Source organism: Triticum urartu, chromosome 6, assembly GCF_003073215.2.
Source record: "Triticum urartu cultivar G1812 chromosome 6, Tu2.1, whole genome shotgun sequence".
In the NCBI taxonomy this organism is placed as follows: domain Eukaryota; kingdom Viridiplantae; phylum Streptophyta; class Magnoliopsida; order Poales; family Poaceae; genus Triticum; species Triticum urartu.
Genome location: NC_053027.1, coordinates 354,384,035 through 354,406,546, shown reverse-complemented (window position 1 = coordinate 354,406,546; position 22,512 = coordinate 354,384,035). Strand labels below are relative to the sequence as shown.

General features: G+C 47.0%; 1 protein-coding gene across 3 annotated transcripts; it reads right to left on the bottom strand.

Moving 5' to 3' along the window:
• Positions 1-951: 951 nt before the first annotated feature.
• On the bottom strand, positions 952-20,380 carry LOC125513483 (ran-binding protein M homolog). Of its 3 annotated transcripts, none has more exons than XM_048678608.1 (11): positions 20,222-20,380; positions 19,687-20,072; positions 18,882-19,028; positions 18,426-18,512; positions 14,797-14,842; positions 14,316-14,392; positions 13,815-13,968; positions 2,287-2,355; positions 2,026-2,085; positions 1,724-1,810; positions 952-1,604 (listed from the first exon to the last, which is right to left on the bottom strand). In XM_048678608.1, the coding sequence occupies exons 2-11, from the start codon at positions 20,055-20,057 to the stop codon at positions 1,326-1,328; spliced, it is 1,377 nt and encodes a 458-aa protein (XP_048534565.1). In that variant the 5' UTR covers positions 20,058-20,072; positions 20,222-20,380; the 3' UTR covers positions 952-1,325. The 3 variants fall into 3 exon arrangements, with proteins under 3 accessions (XP_048534565.1, XP_048534566.1, XP_048534567.1); XM_048678609.1 differs by having other exon boundaries at positions 19,687-20,069; positions 20,222-20,376; XM_048678610.1 differs by having other exon boundaries at positions 19,687-20,042; positions 20,222-20,364.
• Between the last annotated feature and the right edge of the window lie 2,132 nt (positions 20,381-22,512).

Here is a 22,512-nt window from a genome sequence, read left to right as displayed (position 1 = left end):
TGTGTGTTCCCTAGTGTGAGGTTGACAAGTGGGTCCCGTATCAGTTTGCTTTATTGGGGTGGATTATTGGGGATCTTCTGGAGCGTTCAATCTCAATAACCAGAAAAGTCTTATTAGGGATGTTAGGGGAGTTTCTTGTGAGCCGTTGGAGATGCTCTAAGGGGTATCCAAATGTCACTTTGATTGCTATATATTATCGAAATCACTAGTTAAATGGGTACCACTTACTAAGGTCACTCTCATCTTCTTTAGTTGTGACAAGCAACATATTGTATGTCCGGCACTTGTCACAACTTCAGAGTTTTGCGTTTTCTCATAGATTTGATTTTTAAATGTTTATCTCTTGAATCATGCGTTCAAATCAAGAATTATTTTTGTTTACCTCAACAACAAAAACTAGTGTTGCTTTACAAACAAAGGGTGAGGGAAGTGACTTGGAACCCTCCTCCCAGAGACTTTGTCAAGGTTAACATTGATGCTTAGTTTGATGAGTGAAGAGTGACATGCATGCTAGGTAATGAAGCAGCGATCTTCAATAATTGCTACTTCATGTCTAGGAGTTTGTGAAAGTTTTCTTCAAACATGAGAACCGAGAGGCAAATACGATTGCCCATGAACTTGCCAAGCTTGCTAGGTATAATAATTCTAGCACATGGATAGATGCCCTCCTCCCTCAATTGTATCTCTTTTAGTCAATGATGTAACCTTATCTTCTACTCCCTCCGTCCCAAAATTCTTGTCTTAGATTTGTCTAAATACGGATATATCAAATCATGTTTTAATCCATATCTAGATAATAAATCAACGACAAGAACTTTGAGACGGAGGGAGTAATAAACAAAGAGATACCTTGATTGTCAAGAAAAAAAACTGGCGTTGCTTTTATCCTTCCCGCTGCTCATACGCTATTGACCCAAATGCTACGACAATGAAAAGGAGAGCACAGTTACATCTCTGGAACGAACATACCTGATGGCATAGCACGTCAACAAGAATGGTATTCTGATTCCATTTACAGTACTGTTCAAGCTCTTTATCTTAAAGTTCACAATGTGCAACTGCACATAGCCAACAAGTTTATGAAAACACCAAAGGGGTTGAGATCACACGTGAATCTAAATTCACTGATTACAGGGAAGGAGCTCCTGGAAAGTCCTATGCTCAAGCTGTGAAATTTCCATTCACCTTGAGGCCTCACTCAGGAGAGAATATGTGTGTGTTTCCTCATGGCATGGTCCACAATTCCAGGTGATGTTTCTTTCTTTCCAAGAAGAATCAGGATCTTATTTTCCGAGTTGACTGCTCGTATGTATGCTCGACGTGCCTTAGGGACGCCTGGATCTTTCGTATATCTCCTTATGAAGTAAGAAGACATCCCCTTGATCGCTGTTGAACGCACGTAGCTCGGAGCTGCATACCGTGAGCTGCCTCAGTAACTTCTCCAGACACGAGTAAAGGCAGCTCTCTGGATCCTTCATTTTGGGGTTCGTCGACAGGATGGCAGCATTCACCGCGTCCGCTACAAATTCACGCTGTGGGGACTCCAGCAAATATCCAATGCAAGATTCTGAAGGCTTCTCATACGCAAGCAGGGCCACACTCTCCTGCAACAGAAAAATACTCACTCCTTAAATCAACAATACAAAATATATAGCTCAACACAGTTGAAGATTCAAAGCAACGTGCTATTGCCAAGGAGGCAAAAGTCCATGGAATTACTTACCTTCAGCAACCCCTCAAAAGCTTTGTGTGCCAAAAAGTTGGCCAGGTTAGCACGGGCATATTTTACAGCACCCTCCAGTTGCTCAGCCTAGTGCATGAGAAAAACTTACAATCAACTTTGAAACAAATATATAATAAATACTCCCTCTGTAAATTAATATAAGAGCATTTAGAACACTAAAGTAGTGATCTAAATGCTCTTATATTAGTTTACAGAGGGAGTATTAATTGCTCATACGCCCGGTACAAAATGTTTGCGTGCAAACCTAACCACGACTGAATTCAGAATATTCAGATAGTTACCCTGATGTATTCAATGAATCTCTGAGAATGAAGCAAGAAGCAAATAACTGATATTTCGTCCTGCGATAAAAATTATTTCTTTTTTAGAGTGGAAACCTTTTCCAGGATACTGATTATGGAAAACTGAAAATAGCGTGCGAAGGAACAAACCATATATCCACAATAATTCATTGGTCAGTGCACATATATAATTTTGGTCGCAGCACGAAAAAAATTGAGCAACCACAATAGCAAAGTGTGGAAAATGACAGTACAGTATACCTTTAAGACCTGTGGATACCACTCTTCAAGCCTTTTGAATGCAGAATCGATATCCCCATTCATGATGAGCTTCATAAAATCAAATAAAGTGTTTTTAGAAGGCAGGAACCACACCAGAAACTAAAAAAGGGTTTCCATACAACACTCCCCCTCAAGAGGGATGATAGATATATATCATTCCCATCTTGTCACACGCTAAGCTACATTCTCTGGTTCCCAGTCCTTTAGTCAAGCAATCTGCAATTTGTTGCCCTGAATCTACATACTCTATCTTGATATGTCACGACCTAGGTTACGGAGGGGGTAGTTGTGGGTGGTAGGAGGGCCAGGGCGAGGGAGCTTAAGCTTGGGCGCCGCGATGGCTGGGGGATAGATTGGTTCCGGAGGTAGACCTCCCCTTTTCTCTGTTTATTTCTTTGCCCTACTACACGGTGACTGCCTTTGCTTTATAGCACAGCTGGCGACTAAGAGGGAGACACACAAGGAATGACCCGCACAGAATCCAAACAACCAAACTAACAAGACTTGAAGAACAAGAAAACACTAATCTGAGGATTTATCTCCTGAAGGTGGTTCGGCTGGACCTGTGGTGGCGGCGGTAATGCCTGCCCCACATGACATCACTCCCCCCCCCCCCCCCCCCCCCCCCCCCCCCCTTCGACAAGCAGCTCGTCCTTGAGCTTGAAAGTGGGATATCTGCACTTGAATTCTGCCATGTCTTCCTGGGAAGCTTCAGAAGCAGCTGCTCCTTCCCAACGGACTAGGAGCTGATGAATACCTCAGGCCGGCCGGACTTTGAAGACTTGAAGAGGTGGTGGAATGACCCTTCCATGATGTATTGCTGGCAGCGGAGGAGATGCAGCTAGTGGTTCGCCATGGTAGACATGAACACGTTGTGTAGACGATAGACTAGACTGGGAGGAGCTGGCTAACATGAAACACGTTGTGTAGACGGGACCGGGAGGGGGAGGGGAGGGGGGCAGCTGCAAGTTGTAAGCCACTGAACCCACTCTCACTGTGATTTTGTAAGGACCATAGTAACGTGCCGCTAACTTGCCAGAGCTAGAGCCAGTCATAGATGCCACTGGACGGTGCTGTAGGCAGAGCCAGACCCATAGTAACGTGCCACTAACTTACCAGAGCTAGAGCCAGTCAAGATGCCACTGGACGGTGCTGTAGGCAGAGTCAGACCCACTAATCAACATTGAAGGAGACTTCACGGTGCTTGGCATCGTAATATTTCTTGTCACTTTGTTGGGCCTGGAGAAGACGGTCCCGGACATCAGCAATAAACTCATCTCAATCTTGGGAGTAAGGAACTGTTTGTATGTGGGCTGCCCCAGTATAATAGGACCTTAGAGCTGGAGGATCACAGCCAAAAACAACCTTGAATGGAGTGGTCTTGAGGGCGGTATGAAAGGATGTATTGTAGCAGAATTCTACCCAAGGTAGCCACTGGAGCCAAGTGCGTGGACGATCGCCGGTCATACATCGCAAATACATGGCAATTACACAATTGACAAACTAAGTTTGGTTGTCAGACTGCGGATGGAAGGCAGAACTCATGTGGAGCTGAACCCCGGAGAGGCGGAAGAGTTCTGACCAGAACTGACTTGTAATTTGTAAACACAGGGTCTCGATCAGATACTATCGTCTCTGGTAGGCCGTGAAGCTGTACGATGTCGGTGAAGAAAGCATGGACGACTGTTGCTGCCGAGTAGGGGTGACCAAGCGGAATGAAGCGTGCCATCTTGGAGAATCGATCCACCACTGAAAGAAAGACTGATTTGTCGTGCACCTGTGGAAGGCCCTTCACAAAAATCATAGAAATATCTGCCCAGATCTGAGAGGGGACTGGTAGGGATTGCAGGAGGCTGCCCGAGTGCATATGCTCAGACTTATTACGTTAGCAGATTGGGCAAGCACGCGCAAAGTCATCCACAACACATCAAGCATTTGGCACATGGAAGTCCCGACATAGGCGGTGCAACGTCTTTTGAATCCCCTCATGGCCCGTGTCATGTGCTAAGCCAATATAACACCCCCGATAATTAAGCTACAGTAATCCCCTGTTAATGGTGTCATATCATCACATTACTGTTGCTAATCCTCATTTGGTCCAAGGCAGAATTCAAATTCAAATCCAAAATTAAATTTGTCAAACATGCAAACTAAAATGTTCAAGGTGTGGCAAATAATCCTTGGATATTTATCATGTTGAAACCCATATTTTATATAAAGTATCTAAATGCCTAAAAATAAATAAAACAATGGCTAAAACATTTATTTAAATGCTATTTAATTTATAAAATATTAAACTATTTTATTTTCGGGCCTAATTGTGGCAGTGGCATAAGTAATAATACTAATTTAGGGGCTACTAATATATTTTACAAAAATTAAAATAAAATGAAACTAAAAGAAAACAGAAATTAGAAGAAACGGAAAAGAATAAAAACAAAAGGAAAAACCCCACTCACTGCCCTGGGCCTTAGGCCACAGTGGCAGGCCCAGCAGCCCAGCCCACTTCCCCCCTCGCGGTCGTCTTCTTCTTGTTCGACCGACCGAGGGCGCACGCCCCTCGCCGTCCCTGCCGAACCGCCTCGCCATCCCCGCCATGGAGGGGATAAGGGAGCCACCCCGCGGCTCCTCGGGCTCCCCCCCCCCCCCCCCCCCCCCCCCCCCCCCCCCCCCCCCCCCCCCCCCCCCCCCCCCCCCCCCCGGGGATAAGGGGGCCCCCCCGCGGCCCCCGCTCCCCGGGCCCCCCCCCCCCCCCCGCCCTCCCCCACTCGCTCACTTCCCCCTGCCTCTCCCCCATCCCCTCTCGCTACACCCCCCTCCTCCAGATCCATCGAACGCTGCCGCCGCCGTCGCTTCATCGTGGTCATGGCCAACGCCCTCACTGGGCCTCGTCGAGCCGTCCTACGGCCTCCCCGGCGTCGCCCTCGTCCTGCACAAGCCCGAGGCCGGCCGGTGAAGCTGCGCAGCAACACCTACGCCGTAATCCCCGGCGCCAACCTCCGTCGCTGCAGCTACTAACCTCCCGCCAGCCATCGTGTGCCCCACGGTGAGGCTCCCGTCCCCGTTTCCTCTCTAGGTCGCCCGCCACCGCCCGTGCCGATGACCGTAGCCGCTGGCTCCGCTCGCCACGTCCCGTACACGGCGCGGTCCCTTCCCGCGCTCGCAGCCGCTCATGCCGCCTCCAACCACCGCGCCGGATGTACCCTCCCCCTTTCTCTCTTACCGTCTCTAGCTGTTGAGCCGCCCTAGTACAACCTCCAGCAGTCGCGGCCCTCGTCGCCGGCGCGCTACCGCCCCTCCCGGGCCAAACCGAGGCCGCGATTCGACACGCCACATCGTGGGCATTCGAACGGGCCCAGCCGCATGCCCCCCCCCCAAGCCTTATACGCGATTCCAACGAGGTTCCGGCCGTCGCCGCCGTCCTGGGTGGTCGCCAGAGGCCAGCCACGCGCGCCGGCACCCGGAGGCACCCCGTGGGCCACTGACAAGTGGACCCGCGGGGGTTAGTTACTAATCACCCACCGACCCCGGGGCCCCACCTACTAACTAAAACAACTAACCCCCAGGCCACTGACATGTGGGCCCAGGGTTATTAAATCCTAACGGACACTGACAATGCGGCCCACCCCCTTAATACTAATTCCACAAGTTTTACTAAGTTAATTTAATTAGTTAAATAGTTAGAGATTGACCGGTGTGTCATTTAGTCTAATTAACTAATTTAGGTTTAAATTAACTCTGTTTAAACCCACTATCTATGACAGGTGGGTCCCTCATGTCAGTTTGACCAGTCAGCTGACTGGTTAACTGCTGATGTCACCCTAACCTCATGCTGACACATTAATTTGTTTTCTAAATTAATTTAATTATTAATAAATTCAGAAAATAATTAAAACTTTGAAAAAATCATATAAAATAAACTGTAACTCGGATTAAAATAATTTATATATGAAAGTTGCTTAGAAAAACGTGACAATTCTGAATACGCACTCCGTTCGTCTGTCACATGCCCCTAGCATAGCGAACATGGAACCGTCCCCTCTCTTTCATCTGACCAAAAAATGCCTAACACTGGGAATGTTTTCCCCCTCCGTCCGCATCGTATAGTACAGCGTTAGAACACCCCTAGCACTGCCTGTTGTCATGTTTTACAACTGGGTTACACCTATGTGCTTTCTATTTACTGTTTCTTCCCCCTCCTCTCCGGTAGACCCCAAGACCGCTACTGATGCTCTTGTGATCGATTACGTCATCGACGACCCTTCTTCCTTTCCAGCAGAGCTTCTAGGCAAGCAAACCCCCCTTGATCATTCCAATATCGCCCATTCCATTCTCTCTCATGCTTGCGTTAGATTTTGCTACTATACTTGATTGCTCCTATTTTGATGCATAGCCTGCTTTCATAACTGCTCATTGTACCTTATCTGCTTATCCTAAACTGCTTAGTATAGGTTGGTTAGTGATCCATCAGTGACCCTCACCTTGTCCCAGTTGCCCCTGCTTCATCACCGATGACTCGATCAACGTGATCGACGACCAGAGCCCGACACATCACCTCACCCCCTTAGTTGTACGACTCTGCAGAGCTACTATCGAGTGCCGAGGGTGATACCTCGTAACGTACTCCTGATGATAACTCTGTAACGTAGCTAATCGGTCATGGTCTATCGAGGGTGATTCCTCCTTCACCACTCCTGATGACGTCTCTGTCGTGCAACCCCTCAAGTGTGAACCATCAAGAGTGATTCCTCCTAGTTCACCTTGACGGTTACATCGAGAAGGAATCCATCGAGCGTGATTCCTCGGATTTCCCCCTTGATGACACGGACACACAGTTACCTTTACTTGTAGCCCCCGTGTATTGTTACTGCGGGACTGAAGGGACAGGCGGTACCAGCCCGGTAGAGGTGGACCTGAGTTCCCGACAGTCTCTGGTTTGTCAGCTCGACCTGGAGGGTTCCCGACAGTCTCTGGTTTGTCAGGTCGACCTGGAGGGTACCCGCCAGATAATTACGAGGCACGGCCGGGCAGGTAGACCGCCCTAGAGAGAGAGGGTTGGGCCTGGCCCTTGTCGTATTTCCTCGAGACGGGGCGACGGGGTCACATGATCGTGAGTCTCTGCTCGTCTCCGCGAGCTCCCAACACACTAAGGATTTGGGTATTTGATCTGAGTTGGCCACTGGCCTATACGCACTAACCACCACACAGGAACAGATATGGGCACTCGGCGTCGTACGTTTCTTCCAAAAGCTCTGTCAGACGTCCAGTTCAGCATTGCGGCACGGCTGGGGCGGCGCCATCCAGGCAAAGGTGGTGCCTGGACCCGCCCTGCGCGCAACGACCCGAAGTGCAAAGGGCGATGGGCCCAAGACCCCGGAGCGCTTAGGATGCAAACCGGCGGGGACCTCTATGGAGGCTAGGTAGGACTACGACGTGTTGATCTTCCGAGGCCGGGCATGACCCAAGAAAGTGTGTCCGACTAGAGTAATCAAGCATGTTGGGTAATGTGGTGCACCCCTGCATGGAAGTTATCTATTTGAATAGTCGTGTCCACGGTAACGGACGCTCAGAGTTGTATCCCGATCTATTACAACTAGAAATGGATACTTCAGACATGTGATGGATATGTTGGCTCCGGGATTGCTTTCTCGCAGGGAGTCGAGGAAGGATATCTGGACGTTAATACTACAACATGCTTGTTAATTATAATATGCTATTTTGTACTCTTCTAAATGCTGCAAGATGCTTGAAGATGCTAGTCTTCGATAAGCTAGGCCTTCCCCTCTATTCTGGCATTCTGCAGTATAGTCCACAGATACATCCCTTCCTTTGATATCAATGCATACTTAGTATAGATCTGATGCTTGCGAGTAGTTTGGTTGAGTACTCACGGTTGCTTTGCTTCCCTTTTCCCCCCTTCATTCTCCTTTCCGGATGTTGCGATCAGATGATGGAGCCCAGGAGCCAGATGCCACCACCGACGACTATTACTACCCTGAGAGTGCCTACTACGTGGAGACCGCCGACGACCAGGAATAGTTAGGAGGTCCCAGGCAGGAGGCCTTGCCTTTTCGATCGTTGTTGCTTTTGTGCTGGCCTTCTTAAGGCAGTCTTGTTTAACTTGTGTCTGTTCTTAGATATTGTTGCTTCCGCTGACTTTTGTGTTTGAGCTTCTGTATTCGAGCCCTCGAGGCCCCTGGCTTGTAATATGAAGCTTGTATTATTTTAATTTGTGTTTAGAGTTGTGTTGGGATATCTTCTCGTGAGTCCCACCATATGATCGTACACATTTGCGTGTATGATTAGTGTACGGTCGAAGCGGGGGCGTCACAGCCAAGTATGGTGGAAAATAATGGAGAGGATGGCAGGATGTAGATGCATCCACCATATGTGAGAAGGCTATAGGTGCAGCCCCAAGGAGGCCCGAGGTCCCCCGCAACATGCTGCTGCTGCAACTACACCAGTGTTGGGTCTATGGCCTTAGAAGCACGCAAGGTGTCAAAAAGCGTGAAGGACGGGCTGGACAATGCCATCAGCAGTCCCTGTCTTCCTCCCGAGAGTCCCGACGAAACAAGGCATCAGCCACAATGTTTAGCTTGCCCAGGAGGAACTCAATGGAAAAATCATAATCAGGGAGCTTGCTGACCCAGTGGTGTTGAGGGATAGTGGACAAGCGTTGAAACTGTAGTGGTCTGTCCGCACACAGAAAGCACAACCCCATAGATATGATCTCCAATGTCAAATGGCGTGCATGAGGCCAATGAGCCCACACTCGTAGGTAGCCAGTCTGGCATGGCACTGGGCAATGGGGCGGACGAAGAAAGCTATAGCACTGTCACCTTGGTGTGCCCTAATGTTGCGTGGGGATTCATTATGGAAGGCGCAAGGCAGCAAGGGCAGGTTAGGTTGTGGCTAGACAAGGGCAGTTCGATGTCCTAGAAGGATGCATCTGTTTTGGTAGTCTCCAGATTCTATTAAGGTAGTATTTGAGTCTGATTCCTATGAGTCCGAAGAATGTCGAAGTAATACTAGTCCATGTCCTATATAAAGGACCTACCCGTGTAAGCTTAGAGGCAAGCAATAATCAACAAGGTCTAGTTTCCCTAATCTATGTTCTCTATCTCTAATCCCTGCTACCTTCTGCTACTGCGGCGGCACCGTCGACAACCCGTCGGCCCCATGCACCTCCAGGCCACAGAATAACCCTCAGATCCAAAGGTTGTTCCAATTTGGTATCAGATTCCATTTCTGGCCCTGGGGACAACACCGAGCATGAGATCGTGCTTCCTGGCGCCAAAACATGGGCGCCGCATCAAGAGCAACTCGAATGGCGGCCTACGAGACTCGTCCACCAGCCAGTGTTCCGCTGGCTGCCAGCGTTGGCATCATGGGTCCTCTGTCTACCTCTGTTACCGAATCAATCGCATCCTCTCATGTAGCATCAGCTGTCTCCGGTAGCACCTCACTTTCAGCCACCGCCGCCACCAATCCGCCATCGCTAGTGCCTACCATGTCCCCTTTGCAACCACCCTACTCGCCATACTACTTTCCACCCCACCAGTACCCCCTGTCCTACCCAATCCAGCACAACAAACCAATTATTTCTATCCCTCCAGACCCAGCGAAACAACAGCTTCCAAACTACCCGCCTCCACCATATAGCTCTGCCCACTTCCACCCATCACCATCCGTCCCAAACCTTGCTTTATCTTTGCCACTGGAGCAAATATCTCATAATAGTCAATGTTGTAGGTCTGGTTGTACCCCCTCGCCACAAGCCTTGCTTTGTACCTTTCAATCTTTCCTTTTGCATTCTGCTTCTTAGTGTATACCCACTTGCAGCTGGCTGCCTTATTTCCTATTACAAGGTGGTAGTACCCATGTCTTGTTCTTACATAGATCCTCTAGCTACACCATGGCCATGCGCCATTTTGAGCCCTCCTTTGCCTTCTTCAAGTCAGTCGAAATTGACACAGACCGAAGAGAAGAACCAAATGCTTTGTAGGCTAGAAATAATGCTTCATAGGTAACATAATTTCCAATGTCGTTGGGGTATTCTTGTTGTTGCTCGAGTAGTTTTCCTCAAAGCAATTGGCTTATCAATTGACCCTTCAGTAGCAACTGACCCTTATCCCCATCAGAGGAGATGGACATCGCATCAGAACTACCTTGTTGCTCCATCAATGACTGGCCTAGTTGCTCACTCTGATAGCAATACCATCATCTCGCTTCTGTGAATACACCTTTAGCTGTTCCTCTTGCTCTGCTATCCACCTCGGCACACTACCAATTTGAGTAGTTGTAACACCATCACCTCGCTTCCATGTACACCTTTAGCTACTCCTATTGCTCTGTCATCCACCTCAGTACACAACCGACCCAGGTGGGAGCACCGCCTATATTTAGCTACTCATCTTGCTCTACCGTCCATCTCGGTACACAACCGATCCATGTGGGAGCACCGTCTGCCTGACTCGGCACCCCATCAATCACAATCAGTTCTTCACTTAGCCTACCACTCGGCGGTGTTATCAGTTACTGGGGCTGCTACTCGCTTCACCGTACCAGAATGTCACCCTCAATTGGTTGTTGCAGCATTGAATCAGCACCACCACAACTACCACCACCCTCTTGACCTATCAAGGTAGATTGAGTATGGTCAAGACTTTCAGATAATCCACTAAGATCAGTTTTCTCACCATAAAATGGTTTGGATTCCTGAAGGTGACATCCATGCCCGCAAAGGTCCTTCGTTCAGAACTCCCACACTTGTAGCCGCGCTGCCTAGAAGAATGTCCAATGAAGATACACTTGATGGCCCATGGATCCAATTTGCCCACGGATGACATGTGATCGCTGACAAAGAAGACACAACCGAACAGCTTGGAAGGAACCACGAAATCATTTTTTCCCCTGAGTAACTCGGAAGGTGATTTCATACCTAGTACTCTCGATGATGTGCGATTGATCAGGTATGTCGCAGTCATCACAGCTTCAGTCAACAAGAATTTCGGCACATTCATAGTAGTAAACATCAGTGATTGAGCAACAACCAAAATATGTTGATTCCTCCTTTCTGCCACTCCATTCTGAGGAGTTTCCGAACATGAGGTTTGATGCAAAAGCCCTTGCTCTAACAAAAAGTCCCAAACACTTTGTTCACATACTCAGTGTCATTATCATTTCTTATAACTTGTACCTGAACAGTGAAGTGATTTTTCACATAGGCATAGAACCTCCTGAAGCATTGGAAAGTTTCGTCCTTGTGACGGATCAAATAGACCCATGTCATAGGCGAGTGACAATCAATAAAGGTCACAGAATACTTTGCAGACTATCCGACACCACATGACTTGTCCACATATCCGAGTGAATACACATGAATGGGGATATACTTCTAAGTCCCTTGCTCACATAAGACGTCCTTGTGTGTTTAGCAAAGTTGGCAAACTCACACACATCACATTTCAGCTTGTTCTTGTCTACTTCATTCATTACATCAGGAAATAGCTTGTACATTTCAACAAAGGATACATGCCCCATTCTGTAATGATGTTTCGTCACCAAGGACTCTTTCTTCCACAATTGCCGCAATCACTGAGCTGTCCATCCGATCAAGCCCCTCACGGTACATGTACCACAGTCCCCTATGCCTCCCCTATGCCTTATTCCAATCCCCATCCTCCTTCCAAACGGCATGTCCTGAATCAAACACATCCTCTGTCAAGTGTTATCCTACAGTCCACCTGGTCATTAGAGTACTCAGAGACAGCAGATTGACCGGGAAAGCTAACACATGTAGGACTAAAGATAACTTAATAGCAGGTGTACATTGAACTGTCCTAATACCCTTAATAGGCTGCAATGTCCTGTCAGATGTGCATAAAGTGCTACTTTGTGAGGGAGTGTGAGTGACTTGATCATATGACTCAAATTCCCTGAAGTCACCAGCAACATGTTGAGATGCACCCGAGTCTAGTACCCACTCCGGATCAGTTCTCTGAGCAGCTATTGTGGCCTTTTCAGTGCTGCCTCCATTTGTACAGATAAAATGAGCCAAACTGGGAAGACTAGCATCCTCCTGGGTATCCTTTTGTTCGATCTCACCCGTATCCTCTACTTCCTGCATCACTTCGCCGAGGAAAAGCAGCAAAGCACACGTGTGCTGCCACATACTTGTTGCACATGTTGACAACAAACCAACGACATTCGCCGTTGCCTCCTCTGCCTCGTGCAACTCACACCTGCCTGGCACATGTGTGTCCTCTTCAGGTCATGGTCTCCTCCCAGCTTTCATCTCCTACGTGCCTTCCTCCTTCCTCTGCGTCACACAAACATCCACCATCCGGCCACACGGAATCCATGACTCTGGTCTCCTCCGCCAAGTCGTTGAACATATCCACAACCCCACCACCTGCCATCTTCTCCCAGGCGCCACATGCAGCAGCTAGCCCTCCTCCTCGAACAGCCGCACACAGCAGCAACACCTCCAGCAGAAGCAGCAGCAACACAGGCACCACCAGCTCCTACTCTACACTCCAATACAGCAGCAGCAGTTCAGCCCACAGCAGTGCACACCACCAGCAGCAGCAGCTCGTCGCCGCCTCCAGCACCTCTTCTTCCACCTCCTTCTCACCAATCAGCAGAAGCAGCTTCAGCACCAGCAGCTCTCTCAGTGCTGTCTCCTCTTCCCTTTCCAATCAGCAGCAGAAGCACAGCCACACAGCACCAGCAGAGACAAGAGCAGCACAAGCCTCCAGCTCGTGCAGCACCCCTAGCTACCTCCGCACCAGCAGGAACGAGGCGCAGGAGTTTACTCCTTCCTGCGCCTGGACACGCCATCGCGCTCCCGCTCAGTCCTGCCGCCGCCGCTGACTGATCTCCGACAAGAGCACCTGCTGTCCTGCAGCCCCCTCTCGCGCAGCCCGACAGCGCCGCACGCCCGCACACGCGCGCACAGCCATGCCCAGATATAACGCCGCCTCCTCGCCGGACCCTGCCACCAGCCATCCGGCCAACGACTAGACCACCGTTCCCGCCGTCTTCAGTGCCCCGCCTGCGACTGATTCCATGTGGAGCATCTAGGAGACGTAGCAAGGTGGCTGCAACGGCTCTAGCGGTGCTCAGAGGCAGACAGCATCATGCCTCTCCTTGTCTAGGTCAGCTAGTCACTTGACTGAATGGGCCTGAGCCTGGGCCTCATGGGCCAATAGTGATGGGCTTCGCATACAACAGTACTGTACAGAAAAAATATGGAAAATGACAAGCCTAAGGCAATCTAAATAACAGCTGAGAGGAGTGGGCAATAATTGTTTCATAATTTAAGGATATTCTCCTGAAGCTTGCAACCATACCATTTTCAGAGGCCAATCAAATGTAAAAACTATTGCATAAAAGGTTAACCAAGAGATCAGATTCTCTGGAGCTGCTAATTAAGGGGACAAAATATAAACAAATAAGACTTATCACAGAAACACAGTTACATGTGATGTAATGTATCAGCTTACCTGACGCAACATTTTTCTGTGGCTAAAACCATACATTTCAGGAGGTTCCCCATAACCAGTTTGATGATTCGCTGGAGGGTCAGTTTCACTTGCCGCATCAAAAGAATTCAATGTATCTTGGTAGCCGTAATGTAGGAGATATGAACGAACAATCCTGCCATAAGTGCATGGTACATAAGCATAAGACGCGTCAGCCTAGAAATGATTTTAAATATTAAGAAAGGAATGATCTATGCAACACAATGTTTAAACCAACTTAGTGGAAACAAAGCTCGACATAAGGTTGGATGGGAAGATGGCAAGCTACGAAGTAGATTGTACCAAATGGTAAACCTCAAGAACAACAAAACAGCACCCAAAATAAGTAAACAGTGCATATCATTTAGTGCATGTGAAATGGCTAAATCATATCCATGTTGACCTTAATTCTGGATCCACATCTAAGATCGTGTGATGCAACACTAAACATAATGGGCTGTCATTTAGTATATGGAGGCATACCAATGACTGATATCAGGTTGCAAGTACAGTTTGTCGCTAATAGATTGTTGCGTCATTTTCTGCTCAAGAATATAACCCTGCCAAACAGGAGTGAATTGCATCAAACACAAAAAAATCTATAGTGTATACACCAAGTGAATATTTGTGTAGTGTTTATCTATCACAAGCACATTCCTCAACAAAAAAATCTATCACAAGCACATCATTAGTTTGCAACTATATCAACTATGTTAGAAAAAAAATCAACCAATTTTTTATTAACAGTGTATGTGATTATTATTATTCCTTTCAGAGTACATAAAAATCGTTGCACCTAAAGATGCAGCAAATCCAGCAAACTGGGATGGATAATCATAATACAGTGAAACATGTTCCATGGATGCAAATACTGTTGGTGTACAGTTAGGCCATGGAAAGAGGAATTGCAGATGAGATAAGAAAAATTAGGACAATTTTAAGTAGCAGCAATATCTTGCCTCACCTCAATATCAAAACAGAACTGTTCTTTTCCGAAGTTTACTGTCAACCTGGTTTGCAAAAAAAAAATCAAATAATCAGATCTGACAAAAAAAGCAATCACGGCAGGTATATGCAGCAATGAAACACAAGGAATAGCTTCTGTTAGGTGGTTGATAAATAGATGAAGACGGGATCGATAGAATAACCAATGGTAAATGAATATATATTACCCCTCCCCACTCTTTAATGGTGTGTCTGTTTAAACCTTGAACTACAAAACAGGTATTAAGCCTCCTGATCTTTTAGAACTGGAGCAAACAACAGCCTTATGTGTTTTGTGGAGGCAGTTTTTCCAGCTTAGGTTGTAGCGTGCCAAGGAGGTCAGCTTTGATATAGCGCTCTCTGTGTGTCCTTTCTCACTGGAAACTTTGAGGACCTGCCACTACAGCGCCTGATGACAGACAGCACCACAGGCTGCTCCTGCTGTGGCCATGGTGCTGGATGTCCTCCACTGACACCCTACCCCTCTGCACTGTTGCAGGGGACGGGTTGGCAACCTCGCCCTCCAGATAAGGAGAGGGTCGAGATAACTTTTACCTGGTGAAGATTTTTCTTTTGTACGTCATGTTATCCGTCACATTGGCAAAACCACCTCAGGGACTATTTGCAGTTTTACAATATCAAGGGGCATAATACCTGGTTTTGCAGTCTATCAAAGCTCGTATGGTATTATAGACTTTTTTCTTGGTACTAACTACTAAGTCCCCAATTCAGTAGCACTTATTAGCTCCTAAACTAATCATAAATTTTCCCCGTGAGAAAATACTTACTAATGTTATATTCAGAATGTCAAAATCTAAAATTCAATCAATTAATTTTTGCATAGAAGTTATATATAAGCATTAAACAAAGAGTCATTACCAAGTGTTACTAATAAAGTATATGATTTGGAAGCACAAAGGAAAATCACCTTCAATTTGAAGCTATTATGAATGAAAGAAACAAAATAAACGAGTGAATTGTGCTTTACGTGGGTCTGTCAAGTAAAGATACAGAAAAAAAAAACTGTGTTCAGCAAATATTTTAACTAACTTTGAATACCAACTCAGATGCTTTCATTGCTAAATAAGCATAGGGGTTATTTCATTTAATTTCTTGGTCAGAGCTCTTGTGATTGGTCCACTTGGCCTGTAATTACTGATTACTACAATCCTTCCTATAAAATGTGGCTTAACTAACGAAGAAACACAAAAGCTGATGATTCTATAGAAGGAGCCTAGTTAACAATTGCTGAGACCAAAGTGCACTAAGGGCATCTCCAACAGCCGCGCCAAACTAGCGCCGCGCCGCAAAATTGCCCGTTTTAGCGCGCGCGCAACCGGTATAGTTGCTCCAGCGGGCGCGCAAAAACAGCGCACGCGGCATATGTAGTTCAGTGCGCGGGCCGAAACTCAATCGCTCGCCGCTTATTTGCTGCACCCGCTCCCACGCGCTGGACTCTCGCGCGCTCGCTCGCAACTCCCACCCCCCATCCAGCCGCGCCGCCGCCGCCGCCCGCGCCACCCGGCGACCGTTCCGGCGTTTCATCGGCCTATCCCCGCGCCGCGGTGGCTTCTCCGCCCCCCCTGTAGTCCCGCCGCCCCTCGCGCGCGTCCGTCCTCCAACGAACAGCGCCCGAGCGCTCGCTGCCGCTCGGCGCCCGCAAGGTGTTCGACAAAATGCCTACAAGGTATGTATTGCTCAAACTTCATGAATTTGGTGCATTTTGATTGTAGTTTTTATAGCATAGTATTGAACATTGTAGATGAGTTCGTCGTATGATTCTTCCGAAGAAGAATTTGATATGGAAGAGGAGGAGGATCTTGCAATGATCCTAGCTATGCATATCAATAAAAAACCGAAGCACGGTGGTTTGGTTATGGGTCGGCAGAAAATTTGGAGAGATAGGATCGATGCCCATAACAGATTGATGAGGCACTATTTCATGGAGAATCCCACATACCCGGAGTCGTATTTTCGTCGCCGGTTTAGGATGAGCACCGACTTGTTCAGGCGCATTGCAGAGAAACTAGCGAGCCATGACCGGTTTTTTCAGCAAAGGAGGAATGCCACCGGAGAGCTCGGGCATAGCACCTTTCAGAAGGTGACAGCCGCTTTGCGTGTGTTGGCATGCGGTATCCCGGCTGATCTAGTTGATGATCACTTAGCTATGGGTGAGAGCCAAGCCATCATGTGTGTCAAGCGCTTCGCAGTCGGAATTGTGCAAGTGTTTGGCGAGGAGTATTTGAGATCTCCCAATGCTGAAGACGCCGCAAGGCTATTGGCGATGAACAAAGCTCGCGGCTTTCCTGGCATGCTTGGCTCAATAGATTGCATGCATGGAGTTGGAAGAATTGTCCAAAGGCATGGCATGGGCAATTCCACGGCCAAAAAAAGGGTTCCACTATAATCCTTGAAGCGATGGCCGATCAAGAGACTTGGATTTGGCATGCATTCTTTGGAATGCCTCGATCTTTGAATGACATCAATGTTGTCAACCGGTCACCACTGATGAATAAGATTGCCACCGGTGGTTTGTAGCAAATGGTCGTACATACAACTATGGCTATTATCTAGCGGATGGCATCTATCCAAAGTGGCAAACCTTCGTGAAGCCGTTGAAAAAGCCGGAAGGTAAGAAAAAACTTGATTTCCACAATGCTCAGGCGGCGGCTAGAAAAGATGTGGAGAGAGCTTTTGGGATTTTGCAAGCCCAATTTGCTATTGTGAGAGGACCGGCTAGATTTTGGGATCAAAAAATGCTTTGGTACATCATGCACGCTTGTGTGATCATGCACAACATGACCATCGAGAATGAGCGTGGCCAAGATTTAGACTACTCACAGTATGAGCTCTTGGGACATCCCGTGCGAGTGCGACGGAGGGCTGAAAGGGTGGCCCGTTTTGTTGCCTCCTATCATGCCATTCGGCGTCCCGCAGCGCACAATGATCTTCAGAAGGATCTCATTGAGGAGTGGTGGGCATGGCATGGACGACAAAGAGCATGATTTCTGCGTTCGACATTGTATTGTTTATGAACTATTTGTTGTGTTTATTGCACTATTTGTTGTACTGAACGATAAACTATTTGTTTGGGTTGTAATAACGAAATTGAACTATTTATTGTTGATTTATTTTTGTAGTTTGATCATTTTTGCTTCTATTTGAAATGTATATGTTGTTTGTGCGAGTCGCGCGCGCTGCATTTTTTGCGCGCTGCTGGAGCGGCGCGCGCGCTGCATTTTAGCGCCGCTGTTGGAGCCAGCGCTGGCGGCCGCGCAAAACCAGGCGAACGGCGCGCGGCAAACTAGTTTTTAGCGTGTGGCGCGAAGCGCGGCTGTTGGAGATGCTCTAAAGCTGTGGAACGGTTTAAAAGATGTCCACTGGTCTTGTCTCTTTATTATAATCATGAGAGATTAAAAATAAATTCCTATAGCAACATTTATTCAGTAAATCAGGACAGGGAAGGCTTGATATAAATGTAAGGGAGAATTCGCTTCAATAAGTATGCATGTTTTTGCAACTAAGGTTGAAATATTGGGGGCAAATTTTAGTTTCTATTTAGCATGTACAAAACCAACATAATAATCACTATAGAAAGAGACAGCTTACTCTTCATCCTGGCTATGGACCGCAATAGTAGGATATAGTGGTCCTTTAATATCTTTTGGAAAGGCTCCAATGAGAGATCCATTTTTTCTGCAAGATGCTACAACTAGTTAGATCACAGCACAGCACAATATTTTAAATAAATTAAACAGGTGACGGACTTAATGCAGAGAATAAGAGATAAGCATATGGTGCATACAGCATTCAACATGAGTGCATAAGAGGAAGATATGTCCATTCATAAAGTTATGGTGGCAGTGCAAATCCAAAACTATCATTTTTTTATTAAAGTTAAATGACAAAAAGTACCAACAAAATGCATTTATTCATCTTCAGAAGAAAACAAAAAATATTAAGGATGGTAACTGAAAATGTAATGTTATGTAATAATACAAAACCTCGTAGAAGAGTAATGGTCTGCGAATCAAATAAACAAACAGTGTAATCAACAACACTTACGTGAAGAAAAGAAGTTGTTCTATGTAGTTAATTCCAGCGCCAATTATGTCGCCAGATGTGAATTTGGGACCAAAAGACTCACTTTTCCCTGGACCCCGGTAAAGATAGCCATCATCGCCATGGTATCCACAACTTTGAGATTCCCAACTGGAATGAAGAAAGAACAGAAAGAATAATCAGCAGGTAATTGTCGTTGAGTAGCAAGTAGCAACCACTAAAATAAAGTGTTATAGCAGGTCAAATTTCAAGTCAGCTCAAATGAACAGGAGACAGGTCGCATAAAATATATGAAGCATTACATAGAAATAGAGATCATAGCAAGCAACGCTACAACTAACAGACTGCCTGAAAAAGACATGCCCACCAGGGCAAACAACAATGGGAAAGTTCATTAGATTCACAAAACCTCTTTTTAGCATGAACGGTATAGGAATTACAACAAATAGCCGCATACAACTACTAAAAACTACATACTCCCTCCGTCCGAAAATACTTGTCATCAAAATGGACAAAAAGGGATGTATCTAGAACTAAAATACATCTAGATACATCCCCTTTTATTCATTTTGATGACAAGTATTTCTGGACGGAGGGAGTATTATTTGGCCTTCCTCGCCCAGATTGTGCAATTTCAGCTATCACACGTCATCTCAGACTCAGACAGGTTATGCAGCTAGCACGAATACCACAAAGTAGTACATTTTCACAAAATGAGACAAGTTTGGAATTGCTAATTGCTAGCAGAGCACTAAACCCAGGCTAGAGAGACCAAAATAGCAGCAAGAGCCAAGAAAAGGTGGCTCACCCAGGTTGGCGGCGCATCTTGAAGCTCTCGGTGGTGAAGCCGATGGAGGTCTGGCCCTTGAGCCCAGCATTCCTCACGGTCATCTCAAAGTAGTAGACGGCTCGGTGCATGGGAGCGGGGCAGTCGGCCTGCACGACTCCGACGTCATGGCCGTGGTGGTTGACGCCGAGGTACTTGACGGACATCTTGTCGACGGAGACGACTGCAAAGAGGCCCGAGCTGTTGGCGGTGTTCAGCTCGGATGGCATGGGCTCCGAGTCCAGTGCCGCTGCGGTGGCAACCCACTCCGCCGGGGACCGCCACCGCGACGCCAGGCGCATCGGGTCCACCGTCGTCGTTGTCGTCGCCTCCGCCTCCTGGTGCGCCACCATTCGCCAATCCAACTTCTGGCGAATAAATCATCAGAACAAAACAGTCTAGACAAGTAGTGGAGAAAGAAAGATTTCTAGACTGCTCCAACACAAAATAAGGATCTCTAGCACGCAAAAGAAGAATTGCGGGAAAATCTGGGGGAGCAAGAATTGGAGGAGCTTACCCAGAGGCGGATCGAACCGCGCTAGGATAGCAGGCGGCGGGGAAAGTGATGAACCGGCAGGTCGCGTTTGCGGCGCGGGGCTGGGGAACGGGGCGAGAAGCGTGCCAGGATGGGGGGTCGCGTCCCGTGAGGGTAACGTATAGAGAGCTTTTCTTTTTTAGCAACACTCACAGACTACACATCTCTTACTCCTAATCTCTCAGTTGATAATCTCGTCTCACCTTCCATTAACCCATTGACAAACCTTATATTACGCCCGCAAGCGTGTTTAGACGACTTTTCGTTCATCCTCGGCCAACTTTGACCGGTTCATTTTAATACATGCATTAATTCAATCAAATTTATACTTTCTCAAAACAGTATCATACGTTAACTCGTTCAAATCAATTCACTACTTACCAAAATCGTTCAAATCAAATCACTATTTACCAAAACATATGTATATCTCTATCCTTAAAGCGCAGTTCATACATTGTTCATTCGTCCCAGGTTCTGTTGATCGAAAAAAATCGCCACCCCACATCCCGTCGTTAAAAAGGAGAAAAAAGGATGTGATAATTCCCCATCCAGTAATCTCAGGAACAAAAAGATCGCCCCCGCTGCCCCCTCCTGTGCCCACCGCCATGCATGGCTGGATGACGAGGGACGGAAGCTAGGTTTAGGGCGTCGCCACCAAGTCCCTTCTCCGCAATCCAACTTCCGTCCACTTCCATTAGCCCCATCGCCAAGCCACGTCCTGTAGGCAGCATCTATCCACCGCCTACCTGGGCATGGCCAGGGCCGCCCGGTCGTCGACCGCAGCGCGACTCCATGGTTTGCCTCGTCTCACTATCAACGACGCCACGCCACCACCCCATTATGTTGTCGGCCCACTCGACGCCTGTGTCTAACTGACCAGTTCGTCGATCAACGCATCAATAACGACTGACAGGTCGTGGTCATAGAGCTCGAGAAGCACATCATGGATCCGGCAACCTTGACTTGGAGGACGAGCTGGAGGTTTGTATTGCGGCAGTGGAGCTTGTGCGACTCCATGGTATGGTCCTCTTATGTCGCGAGGGTTGTTTTCCAAGGGTAAGCAACAAGGACGACAACTCGACAAGCACCATATCTACCCACAAGTACTCCAATGGATGATGATGTAAGGACATGTATAGAATTGCAAATACTAAAGAGCATAGACCAGGTTCAGAAGTTTCATGCAGTTGAACAAAGTGATGCTAAGGGCAGAATTCTGTTGATAATGAATCTTTAGTGTCTGGTGGTGAATTTTGTCATGAAGGAAAATCATCTGCAAGACAAGGTAAAAAATGTGGAGAAACTTCACTTCGTCCCATGATAATAATGATCTTGATTGCATGGTATGTCCATGTCCAGCAAAGCAAAACTATTTCTCATTAATAATTATGTTCAAAAGTCTGGCTGCGATTTTTTTATGAATATGGAGCTTGGAAGGTTCATTGTGGTCTTTCTGCAGTCGTTATATATGCAACATCTGTACACATGAGTCTACATGCTATCCTTCTCAACAGATTGAAGGATTTTGCATCGTATTATTGTAGCACATATTGATCTCAAAAGGATAGAGATGTACATGAATTGCACCCAAAGGTGTGGCTGATTATACTAAATGTTGTTTCCTTGCTTCCTTCACATATAGGTGTTTTTGTTTTTCATCTCATCTAACTAGGAGCACACCATGATGAAATAATGCAGAACTGGGACTTGCTACGAGTTGTTCCTACTATCTTTTCCGATGATATTGTTGACTGGCGGATTTTTTTTCTGGGAGGGTGATGGTCATCAATATGCAGCTTGTTGATAATGGTAGCTGGTATTTTAATTATGTGCCATTTTGCAGTTCCATGAAGCAACAAAAAGAGGATCGTCTGTTTTGACGTGATTAAAGGAAATAGATGACCCAAATAAATGCTCGATTGCGCAATTAACTAAATATGTAGGCTATAACTTACTGTTTTTCATGGAACCATGGCTCATCGATTCACACGATCCCCCTCCCCCTCTATTGATAAAGGTTTGTAGTTTTCGCCCTATAACTAGATTGCACTGAGAATTATGTTATTGTGGGTAAATTGGAGGTTGTAGAAATTGGTTGGGTGAGGCAGACAAAAAAGCAGAGTGAACTTATGGTGCGGCACTCAGCGGAATGAAGGGAGAGACAATATGTAATTTAACAACCTCCTGTGGTGTGTGTGGGTGGGAGGGCGCGAGGCCAAGGTGATTATCTTCTATCGCCATACTGCTTCAGTCACAACCTCTTGGACCTGAGC

Bases quoted from the DNA above. Each gene is read 5' to 3' on its own strand.
- LOC125513483 (XM_048678608.1), bottom strand. From the start codon at position 20,057: ATGGTGGCGCACCAGGAGGCGGAGGCGACGACAACGACGACGGTGGAC. The intron at 13,969-14,315 runs GTATGCCTCCAT...CACTTATGGCAG, and splicing joins CAACCTGATATCAGTCATTG to GATTGTTCGTTCATATCTCC. The intron at 1,605-1,723 runs GTAAGTAATTCC...TTTCTGTTGCAG, and splicing joins CTTTTGAGGGGTTGCTGAAG to GAGAGTGTGGCCCTGCTTGC.